Source organism: Palaemon carinicauda, chromosome 30, assembly GCF_036898095.1.
Source record: "Palaemon carinicauda isolate YSFRI2023 chromosome 30, ASM3689809v2, whole genome shotgun sequence".
Lineage (NCBI taxonomy): Eukaryota > Metazoa > Arthropoda > Malacostraca > Decapoda > Palaemonidae > Palaemon > Palaemon carinicauda.
The window spans coordinates 38,269,772-38,282,884 of record NC_090754.1 but is presented as its reverse complement, the minus strand read 5'-3'; the positions used below and the strand labels follow the sequence as shown (position 1 = coordinate 38,282,884).

The 13,113-nt window shown below is 35.1% G+C and overlaps 1 protein-coding gene and 1 long non-coding RNA gene across 2 annotated transcripts in view; one reads left to right on the top strand and one right to left on the bottom strand.

Annotated features, from left to right (window-relative positions):
- LOC137623756 (uncharacterized) overlaps window positions 1–13,113 on the top strand; it is a 135,121-nt gene that overhangs the window by 30,322 nt on the left and 91,686 nt on the right. The gene's annotated exons all lie outside the window — the stretch shown is intronic.
- LOC137623028 (heat shock-related 70 kDa protein 2-like) lies at window positions 3,170–5,382 on the bottom strand. Its single transcript, XM_068353650.1, has one exon. The coding sequence runs from the start codon at window positions 5,117–5,119 to the stop codon at window positions 3,185–3,187; it is 1,935 nt and encodes a 644-aa protein (XP_068209751.1). The 5' UTR covers window positions 5,120–5,382; the 3' UTR covers window positions 3,170–3,184.

Below are 13,113 nucleotides of genomic sequence, written 5' to 3'. Positions count from 1 at the left end.
CAGAGTCTTCAAGTTGACTCCGGGAGCCAGAGACAAGTCTTCGATTGCAAAAATGTCTTCAGGGCATCAGAAGCGTCTCTCTCTCTCTCTCTCTCTCTCTCTCTCTCTGCATTATAAAAACTCAACTCTCTCTCTCTCTCTCTCTCTCTCTCTCTCTCTCTCTCTCTTACACCGGACATTAACTTCAGGAAGAGCTCCATAAATAGTCGAAATAAACGCGGGAAAGAAGGAATCTTTCTGCTCAATGTAAAAAAATTTTTTTTCCGCCGAAGACTTTTCGAAGATTCCTAGATCTTCCTTCAACTTGCGTCGAGATGTGTTACCTGGGAAAGTCTCTCTCTCTCTCTCTCTCTCTCTCTCTCTCTGTCTCTCTCTCTCTCTCTCTCTCTCTCTCTCTCTCTCTCATTCCTGAAATATTTCTATGGTTTGAAACAAATATGAAGGAATGAATGAAGATCAAGGAAGACTCCGGGAAGTCTTCAGCTCCTGGCTCTCAAATTTCATCCTCAACGCCATTTTGGAAGCGAGGAGGTGAATGCACCGTCGCCTTCAAACTATTCTATCTAATTTATCTTACTCTTGTTTTATTTTAAAGTTTTTATAGTTTATATAGGAAATATTTATTTTAATGTTGTTACTCTTCTTAAAATATTTTATTTTAATTGTTGATATCTTCTCTTGTAGTTTCTTTATTTCCTTTCCTCACTGAGCTATTTTCCCTGTAGGAGCCCTCGGGATTATAGCATCCTGCTTTTCCAACTAGGGTTGTAGCTTAGCAAATAATAATAATAATAATAATAATAATTGAATGAAATTTTCTTGATTATTTGCAAATATTTGGTGTAAAATGTATGAAAATGAGTTTTACTGAATAAAGTGGCTATATGCCAGCATCATTCATTGCTCCAATGACACAGTGAATGTTTTAAACTGTTTAAAGAAGACCTGGTGTGGACCCCTGGACTGGTCAACTTGATTGAGACTTAGACTAGACTGTTTATGGTCTGTCTATACTAGTCAATATTATCATCACCAGCCGTAACTGGTCCACTGCAGGACAAAGGCCTCATAAATGTCCTTCAACTCTCGTATATTTATGGTTTTTCTATGCCTGTCTATACCCGTTAGTTTTCTTAGTTCGTTAAGCCATCGTCTTCTCTTCCTTTCCCTGCTTCTTTTGCGCTCTTTAGGGACCCTTATTATTATTATTATTATTATTATTATTATTATTATTATTATTATTATTATTATTATTATTACTATTTATTTGTTGTTATTTTATTATTATCATTATTATTTATTTGTTATTTTATTATTATTATTATTATTATTATTATTTATTTGTTATTTTATTATTATTATTATTATTATTTATTTTTTATAATTTTATTATTTTATTTATTTGTTATTATTATTATTATTATTATTATTATTATTATTATTATTATTATTACTTTCTAAGCTACAGCGTTAGTTGAAATAGCAGGATGCTATAAGCCCAGGGTTCCAACAGGGAAAAATAGCCCAGTGAGGAAAGGAAACAATGTAAAATATATTTCAAGAACCTTCAAAACATTAAAATATATAAACTATAAAAACTTTACCGAAACAAGAGGAAGAGAAATAAGATAGAATAGTGTGCCCGAGTGTACCCTCAAGCAAGAGAACTCTAACCCATGACAGTGGAAGACCATGGTACAAAGGCTATGGCACTACCCAAGACTAGAGAATAGTGGTTTAGAAAAGCTGCTTACCATAGCTAAAGAGTCTCTTCTACCATTACCCTTAAGAGGAAAGTAGCCAGAGAGAGAGAGAGAGAGAGAGAGAGAGAGAAAGAGAGAGAGAGAGAGAGAGAGAGAGAGAGAGAGAGAGAGAGTATTGGCATAGAAGGGTCTGGAATATAAAGGGAATGAGAGAGAGAGAGAGAGAGAGAGAGAGAGAAAGAGAGAGAGAGAGAGAGAGAGAGAGTATTGGCATAGAAAGGTCTGGAATATAAAGGGAAAGAGAGAGAGAGAGAGAGAGAGAGAGAGAGAGAGAGTATTGGCATAGAAGGGTCTGGAATATAAAGGGAATGAGAGAGAGAGAGAGAGAGAGAGAGAGAGAGAGAGATATTGGCATAGAAAGGTCTGGAATATAAAGGGAATGAACGAGAGAGAGAGAAAGAGAGAGAGAGAGAGAGAGAGAGAGAGAGAGAGAGAGAGACAGAGAGAGAGGGAGAGTATTGGCATAGAAGGGTCTGGAATATAAAGGGAATGAACGAGAGAGAGAGAGAGAGAGAGAGAGAGAGAGAGAGTATTGGCATAGAAGGGTCTGGAATATAAAGGGAATGAATGAGAGAGAGAGAGAGAGAGAGAGAGAGAGAGAGAGAGAGAGATATTTCCGATCTTGTTCAAAATGTGACTACTATTTAGGTATATAGTTTTATTTCATCCAAGGAAATGTTAATAAGAAATATATTTGAATATATTTCATCTATTTTGATAAGTACATTCGTCGTTTCTTGTAATGTTTATACAGTGAGCGAATAAGATGTTGTGAACAGGCTTTTTTTCTTTAATATATTTCTCATATCGTTTTACCATATACATTTCTCTTCCATCTATTTCCAATTTTTTTTTTAAATTCCAAGTCCTAATTTTATATATATATATATATATATATATATATTTACTTACGTTCTTAAGAGATAGAGATTTACCAGTAATATATCAGGGACCAGTGGCATATTTTCAATACTTTCTTATTAACCATATTAATTTTTTCAATAATCTTGTTTTTTTCCATATTCAATTGGGATAATAGTTCCAGTTTAAGAATATTTTAACTATGTTCTATCATTGCAGCTTTTCATGATCATTTTTATATTTACCACCAACTAAACTATATAGATTATTCTTATTTCTTAAGATACATTTTAAATCAACTACAAAAAGATAAAATACCTTGCCTTTTGAAAGGATAAAAATACATGAATATATTTTTTATATTTTTATTTATAGAAATATACAACTTCGTTTGTGATTATGTAAACATACATTTAAAAGCAGGAATGTGTTTTAGGTATGAAATAAATTATGAAAATATAGCTATTGATGATTTCTATATACATTTGATGAAAGAAATATATGAATGAAAAAGATGAAATAAAATTATCTAAATATAAATAATCTTGAAAATTATGAAATTAGTCCACTTCTTCAACAGTGGGCCCTCTTCCTGCACTGCTGTATTGCTTGTTGTTGTTGGCCCCAAAAGCGGGTCCCTGGCCCGGTGCCCCTCCGCCGTAGATCTTGGCAGCGATGGGCCTCCAGGCCTCTTCCAGCCTCTTCATCTTCTCCTGGAACTCCTCCTTCTCGGCCAGCTGATTGCGGTCAATCCAGGTGAGCGTCTCCTCGATCAGCTGCTTGACGCTGCTCTTGTCCTGATCGTTGATCTTGCTGGACACAGCTTCCTCGCTCAAGCTGTTCTTGACGTTGAGACACAGCGATTCCAACTGATTCTTGGCCTCAATCCTCTCCTTCTGCTTGGCATCTTCGGCTGCGTACTTCTCGGCCTCCTGCACCATGCGGTCGATGTCCTCCTTGCTGAGACGGCCTTTGTCGTTGGTGATTGTGATCTTGTTGGACTTCCCTGAGGACTTGTCCACTGCAGACACATTCAGGATGCCGTTGGCGTCGACGTCGAAGGTGACCTCGATCTGGGGCACGCCCCTGGGAGCTGGGGGGATGCCAGTCAGGTCAAACTTGCCCAGAAGGTTGTTGTCTCTGGTCATGGCGCGTTCTCCCTCGTAGACCTGGATGGTCACAGCTGGCTGGTTGTCAGAGTAGGTGGTGAAGACCTGCGTCTGTTTGGTTGGGATGGTGGTGTTCCTCTTGATCAGAGAGGTCATGATCCCGCCGGCAGTTTCGATGCCCAGAGAAAGAGGAGCCACGTCCAGAAGGAGGAGGTCCTTGACGGCGTCAGACTGGTCTCCTCGAAGGATGGCTCCCTGTACGGCTGCACCATAAGCCACTGCCTCATCAGGATTGATGGATTTGTTCAGATCCTTCCCGTTAAAGAATTCCTGCAATAGCTTCTGCACCTTCGGGATACGAGTTGACCCTCCGACCAGCACAATGTCGTCGATGCTGCCCTTGTCTAGCTTAGCATCTCTCAGGGCTTTCTCCACAGGGGCCAGGGTGTTGCGGAACAGGTCAGAACACAGTTCTTCGAATCTGGCACGAGTTATAGAGGTGTAGAAGTCAATGCCTTCGTAGAGAGAGTCAATTTCTACGTTTGCTTGAGCGGTAGAAGACAGAGTCCGCTTGGCCCTCTCACAGGCTGTGCGCAGACGTCTGATCGACCTCTTGTTTCCACTGATGTCCTTCTTGTACTTCCTTTGGAATTCCTGTAGGAAGTGATTCACCAGGCGGTTGTCGAAGTCCTCCCCTCCCAGGTGGGTGTCTCCTGCTGTCGATTTCACCTCAAAAACTCCATCGTCGATGTTCAGGATCGACACGTCAAAGGTGCCACCACCAAGATCAAAGATCAGGACATTACGTTCCCTGCCACTTGTTGCTTTCTTGTCCAATCCGTAGGCAATGGCTGCTGCTGTAGGCTCGTTGATGATTCGCAGGACGTTCAAACCTGCAATTGTGCCTGCATCTTTGGTGGCCTGTCTCTGCGAATCGTTGAAGTAGGCTGGCACTGTGATGACGGCGTCCGACACCTTCTTACCCAAGTAGGCCTCTGCAGTTTCCTTCATCTTCATCAGCACCATGGAAGAGATCTCCTCCGGATTGAAGGACTTGGTCTCGCCCTTGAATTCGGCGTGGATCTTTGGCTTACCTCCTTCGCTGCTCACTCTGAAGGGCCAATGTTTCATGTCACTCTGGACGGTGGCATCTTCGAACTTCCTGCCAATGAGTCTCTTGGCGTCGAAAATCGTGTTGCAGGGGTTAATGGCCGCCTGATTCTTGGCTGCGTCTCCAATGAGTCTCTCTGTGTCGGTGAAGGCGACGTACGAAGGAGTCGTTCGGTTTCCTTGGTCGTTGGCGATGATCTCCACCTTGCCGTTTTCGAACACACCCACACAGGAGTAGGTGGTTCCCAGGTCAATTCCGATCGCTGGAGCTGCCATTATAATCGTTTCTTAAACAAGTAACAATAACTTTTATAAGAAGATAAATATATATACTGGTATAGTCTTTGAATGATATATCTCTAGCGTAAACGTTAATAACGCTTTAGTCTCGTATTGCGAACTTCTTGTCTCTCTGCCTGCTGAGTTGCGACTGTGGCAAACGTTCGAGATCCGACGTTTATATGCACTGCGGGCTTTCGCTTCGAACGTTCGAGATGAGTCTAGGCTGAAGTCACGATATCCGTTGTGGAATTTTACTTTACCTGAGAATTAACATTATATTTTATGTTCATTTATCGATTTTATTATATATTTCATTTGAAGTAATTTGGAACGAAATTAAAATATAATTTGAGATATCATCATTCGATTTGTTTTTTATCAAAATTGGAATATTTCCAAATATGGTCTATACACGATATGGATAAACTTATCCTTATTAAGTATCTTTATAATTTGGCTAATAAAAGGATATATATTTTACTTGCATTAGCGTAAGTAAACAATTAATAAATTTAAGAGCGAAAACAGGAAAAAGGATATATCAATATTAAGCTATTTCTATCTGGCGCTGTTTGGCAACTGAACTTACGTCAACTCGGGAAGATTCTGGAGAGAGAGAGAGAGAGAGAGAGAGAGAGAGAGAGAGAACCACTAAACATTTATTTTATTAAGAAATATACATTTACAATCATTACAATTAATAATTTTGTATATACATCATAATATTACGTGAATAAATTTATTGATTAACATGTATTCACAATTAAACACTTCACAATTAAACACTTCCATGTTAATCCAATTTTTTTTTTTAAATTACAAACATATTTTTTTTTAAATTATCCAATAAAAGTCAATGAATTTTATATTGGATTAGTTGTCACTAAAACAATATATAATAAATGATGAAGACATTTCCGTTAAAATGTGTTTTTTATATAAAATTATTTTATATTTATATAATCCTAAATGTTTGTTTATTATGATTTAATTGTCATATTTTATATTTTTTATCTTATAAAATATTCCCACCAGCTATTACAAAATTAGACGTTTAATTTTGCTTTTAATTAAAAAAATTCTCATTTAGAAAATATTTATGTATATTTTGTAGGCTAAAATATATTTGCTTTCTCATACATTATAAAAGTATGATAATACGATTTTATTATTATTATTATTATTATTATTATTATTATTATGATTATTATTATTATTATGATTATTATTATTATTATGATTATTATTATTATTATTATCAACAGCTAAGCTACAAACATAATTGGAAAAGCAAAATGCTATAAGTCTAAGGGCTCCTCCAGGGAAAAATAGCCCAGCGAGGAAAGGAAATAAACTATATGAGAAGTGATGAACAATTAGAATGAAATATTTTAAAAACAGAAACATCTAAAGAGATATATTATATATAAAGTATAAAAACACTCGGCCTACAAAATATACATAAATAATATCAAAAGATTTCAAGACTTTTCCGTTATGGAAGACAGCGAGTTGCAACATTGCCACTCTGGAAAGTTGCCAACGACATATTTAATTCATCTTAATTTATTGCAATATCAACATTGCAGTCTTTACCCCATTCAATAAAATGACTTTAAATATTGCATGAAATCCTATTAAGGTATATATTTCGTATAGAAATTATCTGAATAGATTTTAAATTGAATAATGAATAAATATTCGAAATAATGTTTAGTGTTGGAGAAATTTCTCGATGTCTCTTGTGTGAGTATTGTGAGTCATGAGATTCATGAGTCTATGAGTAATATAGATTCAAGTATGCATTTTGTAATTACTAAATAAATTATTTCTTTTGAAGGAATCATGATATATATGTTCATTTATGAGTACAAATGATATATATATATATATATATATATATATATTATATGAATAAGATTATATTTACATATTAATTACTTCTCTTATTTTCTTGTTTCCTTTCCCCACTGAGCTATTTTCTCTGTTGGAGCCCCTGGGCTTATAGCCTCCTGCTTTTTCAACTAGGGTTATAGCTTAGCAAGTAATAATAATAATAATAATAATAATAATTGTATATAGTATATAAATAGTATATACACAGGAAATCACATGTTTAAACTATATGTGCTCTTATATACACGTGTATATGATGAAATTTTATCCATTTAAGTACACTGAAGCCTGGGTAGGCAGTGAATTAGGGCGTAGGCCTACAAATAACTGTGAGATTTCTCTGGAAGATTCTCTGTCTCTCTTCTCTTAGCGTTGGAAGCCAGAAACAAAAAAAATAATCATTTTCAAAATACATCAATAGAAATTAGAATTATTTTATAGTTTATTGTTAAGTTTAGGATATTACAAATTAGCGAATATATTGACATAATTGAACAGATAATGCAATACTCAAAATTACAAGGAATATTCCTACTTGGCAACTACGCTTAGGGGGAAGTAGAGAAGGTTCTGGGGTAGAGAGAGAGAGAGAGAGAGAGAGAGAGAGAGAGTATTGGCATAGAAAGGTCTGGAATGAGAGAGAGAGAGAGAGAGAGAGAGAGAGAGAGAGTATTGGCATAGAAAGGTCTGGAATATAAAGGGAATGAGAGAGAGAGAGAGAGAGAGAGAGAGAGAGAGTATTGGCATAGAAAGGTCTGGAATATAAAGGGAATGAGAGAGAGAGAGAGAGAGAGAGAGAGAGAGAGAGGGAGAGAGAGAGAGTATTGGCATAGAAAGGTCTGGAATATAAAGAGAGAGAGAGAGAGAGAGAGAGAGAGAGAGAGAGAGAGAGAGAGAGTATTGGCATAGAAAGGTCTGGAATATAAAGGGAATGAGAGAGAGAGAGAGAGAGAGAGAGAGAGAGAGAGAGAGAGTATTGGCATAGAAAGGTCTGGAATATAAAGAGAGAGAGAGAGAGAGAGAGAGAGAGAGAGAGAGAGAGTATTAGCATAGAAAGGTCTGGAATATAAAGGGAATGAGAGAGAGAGAGAGAGAGAGAGAGAGAGAGAGAGTATTGGCATAGAAAGGTCTGGAATATAAAGGGAATGAACGAGAGAGAGAGAGAGAGAGAGAGAGAGAGAGAGAGAGAGAGAGGTATTATTGATCTTTTATTGAATGGAGAATTTTCTGTTTTTATATTTTCAATGTTTTAAAGAAACAGAATTTATAGATATTTAAATTTCTATTCAAAACAGAATTTTGCTTCATAATTTATTAATTTTTATTATTATTATTATTATTATTATTATTATTATTATTATTATTACTTGCTAAGCTACAACCCTAGTTGGAAAAGCAAATTGTTATAAGACCAATGGCTCCAACAAGGAAAAATAGGCCAGTGAGGAAAGGAAACAATCAAATAAATAAACGGTACAAGTAATGAATAATTAAAATAAAATATTTCAAAAACATTAACAACATTAAAATTGATATTTCATATATAAACTATAAAAAAAGACTTATGTCAGCCTGTTCAACATAAAAAAAACATTTGCAGTAAGTTTGAACTTTTGAAGTTCCACTGATTCAACTACCCGATTCTGAAGATCATTCCTAAAATAATTCAAAATACTTTTATACAATATATTTACTGTATATTTAATGTAAATTTTATTTCTTTTTTATTTCTTAGTATTACAGTAATATAAATATTTTTCTTGCCGAATTTAAACCTGCCAGCTCTCAAAGAGTCGAGCTTGACTTATCCGCTTTAATAATAAAATCTTCAGTTAAAAATGAACACAGAATAGAAAACGAGATTCCTTATAAGGAATTAATTAATTATCCCTCTGAAGATAATTTAATTCCTTTTCCTTCATTACCATTCAATTTAATTTCATGCAATCCAAAACAATATATGCTTTCATAATTAAAAAAAAGAAGTCTAAGATTTGATTTAAATAATTAAAAATTATATCGTTGGCAACTATCAGAATGGCAACACTCCCCAACACACAAACGCACACACAAACACATCCGCCTTTGCTTCATAGATCGTTGTTAAGTCTAGAATATTCCACCAAAGTCTGATTGATAGATGCAACTTGCGTTGCAATCTGTGCAATAAAAAACAAATAATGGTAATCTTTTACTATATAATATATCAATAATTTGTTTTTTATTGCACAGATTGCAACGCAAGTTGCATCTATCAATCAGACGTTGGCGGAATATTCTAGACTTAACAACGATCTATGGAGTAAAGGCGGATGTGTTTGTGTGTGCGTTTGTGTGTTGAGGAGTGTTGCCATTCGGATAGTTGCCTACGATATAATTTTTAATTATTTAAATAAAAACTTACTTCTTTTTTAATTATGAAAGTATATATTGCTTTGGATTGCATGAAATTAAATTGAATGGTAATGAAGGAAAAGGAATTAAATGATCTTTAGATGGATAATTAATTAATTCCTTATAAGGAATCTCGTTTTCTTTCCGAAATTTCTGGACGCTTCTCCAAACGGTAGAAGGATGTTTTCATTTCTAAATCTTTTAAGATGAATTAATTCCTAAGATATTTTGAGAATGAATTAAGAATTAATACTCTAATTAACACAAAAGTCATACGGAAAATGAGATCATTTAGTACATTATTAAATAGCTATAGATTATCAGAAAAATATATGGAACTTCTATATATAAATAACTGTTTAAAGCAATTTTTTGGATTCAATTTGTGATTTAAAATGAACAACATTGTTTAGAACTATTTATTACATGAAAAATTTATTAGTTATGATAGAACTTGTGAATCTCCAAACCTTATCAGTTTGTTATTACAAATGACAAAATTATAACATTACCCTTACCCTTATATTCAATATATATATATATATATATATACATATACATATACATATACATATACATATATATATATATTTAAAAATTGTAGGCTTTTGTCTGTTTTATTATATATATATATATATATATATACATATATATATATATATATATATAATTTATATATACATATATATATATATATATTCAGTATATATATATATATATATATATATATTATATATATATATATAAATTTATATATAAATTTATATATATATATACATATACATATATATATATATATATATATACACATATATATAAATTTACATACATACATATACCAAAGGCACTTCCCCCAATTTTGGGGGGTAGCCGACATCAACAAGAAACAAAACAAAAAAGGGGACCTCTACTCTCTACGTTCCTCCAGCCTAACCAGGGACTCAGCCGAGTTCAGCTGGTACTGCTAGGGTACCACAGCCCAACCTCCCACATTTCCACCACAGATGAAGCTTCATACTGCTGAGTCCCCTACTGCTGCTACCTCCGCGGTTATCTAAGGCACCGGAGGAAGCAGCAGGGCCTACCGGAACTGCGTCACAATCGCTCGCCATTCATTCCTATTTCTAGCACGCTCTCTTGCCTCTCTCACATCTATCCTCCTATCACCCAGAGCTTTCTTCACACCATCCATCCACCCAAACCTTGGCCTTCCTCTTGTACTTCTCCCATCAACTCTTGCATTCATCACCTTCTTTAGCAGACAGCCATTTTCCATTCTCTCAACATGGCCAAACCACCTCAACACATTCATATCCACTCTAGCCGCTAACTCATTTCTTACACCCGTTCTCACCCTCACCACTTCGTTCCTAACCCTATCAACTCGAGATACACCAGCCATACTCCTCAGACACTTCATCTCAAACACATTCAATTTCTGTCTCTCCATCACTTTCATTCCCCACAACTCCGATCCATACATCACAGTTGGTACAATCACTTTCTCATATAGAAGTCTCTTTACATTCATGCCCAACCCTCTATTTTTTACTACTCCCTTAACTGCCCCCAACACTTTGCAACCTTCATTCACTCTCTGACGTACATCTGCTTCCACTCCACCATTTGCTGCAACAACAGACCCCAAGTACTTAAACTGATCCACCTCCTCAAGTAACTCTCCATTCAACATGACATTCAACCTTGCACCACCTTCCCTTCTCGTACATCTCATAACCTTACTCTTACCCACATTAACTCTCAACTTCCTTCTCTCACACACCCTTCCAAATTCTGTCACTAGGTCGGTCAAATTCTGTCACTAGTCGGTTCAAGCTTCTCTTCTGTGTCTGCTACCAGTACAGTATCATCCGCAAACAACAACTGATTTACCTCCCATTCATGATCATTCTCGCCTACCAGTTTTAATCCTCGTCCAAGCACTCGAGCATTCACCTCTCTCACCACTCCATCAACATACAAGTTAAACAACCACGGCGACATCACACATCCCTGTCTCAGCCCCACTCTCACCGGAAACCAATCGCTCACTTCATTTCCTATTCTAACACATGCTTTACTACCTTTGTAGAAACTTTTCACTGCTTGCAACAACCTTCCACCAACTCCATATAACCTCATCACATTCCACATTGCTTCCCTATCAACTCTATCATATGCTTTCTCCAGATCCATAAACGCAACATACACCTCTTTACCTTTTGCTAAATATTTCTCGCATATCTGCCTAACTGTAAAAAATCTGATTCATACAACCCCTACCTCTTCTAAAACCACCCTGTACTTCCAAGATTGCATTCTCTGTTTTATCCTTAATCCTATTAATCAGTACTCTACCATACACTTTTCCAACTACACTCAACAAACTAATACCTCTTGAATTACAACACTCATGCACATCTCCCTTACCCTTATATAGTGGTACAATACATGCACAGACCAATCTACTGGTACCATTGACAACACAAAACACACATTAAACAATCTCACCAACTATTCAAGTACAGTCACACCCCCTTCCTTCAACATCTCAGCTTTCACACCATCCATACCAGATGCTTTTCCTACTCTCGTTTCATCTAGTGCTCTCCTCACTTCCTCTATTGTAATCTCTCTCTCATTCTCATCTCCCATCACTGGCACCTCAACACCTGGAACAGCAATTATATCTGCCTCCCTCTCATCCTCAACATTCAGCAAACTTTCAAAATATTCTGCCCACCTTTTCCTTGCCTCCTCTCCTTTTAACAACCTTCCATTTCCATCTTTCACTGTCTCTTCAATTCTTGCGCCAGCCTTCCTTACTCTCTTAACTTCTTTCCAAAACTTCTTCTTATTCTCTTCATATGACTGACCCAGTCCCTGACCCCACCTCAGGTCAGCTGCTCTCTTTGCCTCACGTACCTTGCGCTTTATATATATATAATTTATATATACATATATATATATATATACTGAATATATATATATATATATATATATATATATATATACATACATATAAACATATATATAAAATACTTATTGTTGATATCAAATTAACAAATTATTTACCCTGAGCTTTATATAAAATCTTGAAATATCAAACAACATTTAGTTAACATATATTATTTTACCACTGAAAAAATTAACAAATATAACATCAAATTTGAGTTATCAACCTATCATGATTCCTTCAAAATAAATAATTTATTAAGTAGCTACAAAATGCATACTTGAATCTATATTACTCATAGACTCATGAATCTCATGACTCACAATACTCACACAAGAGACATCGAGAAATTTCTCGAACACTAAACATTATTTCGAATATTTATTCATTATTCAATTTAAAATCTATTCAGTTAATTTCTATACGAAATATTTACCTCAATAAGATTTCATGCAATATTTAAAGACATTTTATTGGATGTGACTAAGTCTGCAATGTTGATATTGCAATAAATTAAGATGAATTAAATATGTTGTTGGCAACTTTCCCGAGTGGCAACGTTGCAACTCGCTATCTTCCATAACGGAAAAGTCTAGAAATCTTTTGATATTTAAGTATACTTTGTAGGCTGAGTGTTTTTATACTTTATATATAAAATATCTATTTTGATGTTACTGTTTTTTAAATATTTAATTTTAATTGTCAATCATTTCTCATATAGTTTATTTTCTTTCCTTACTGG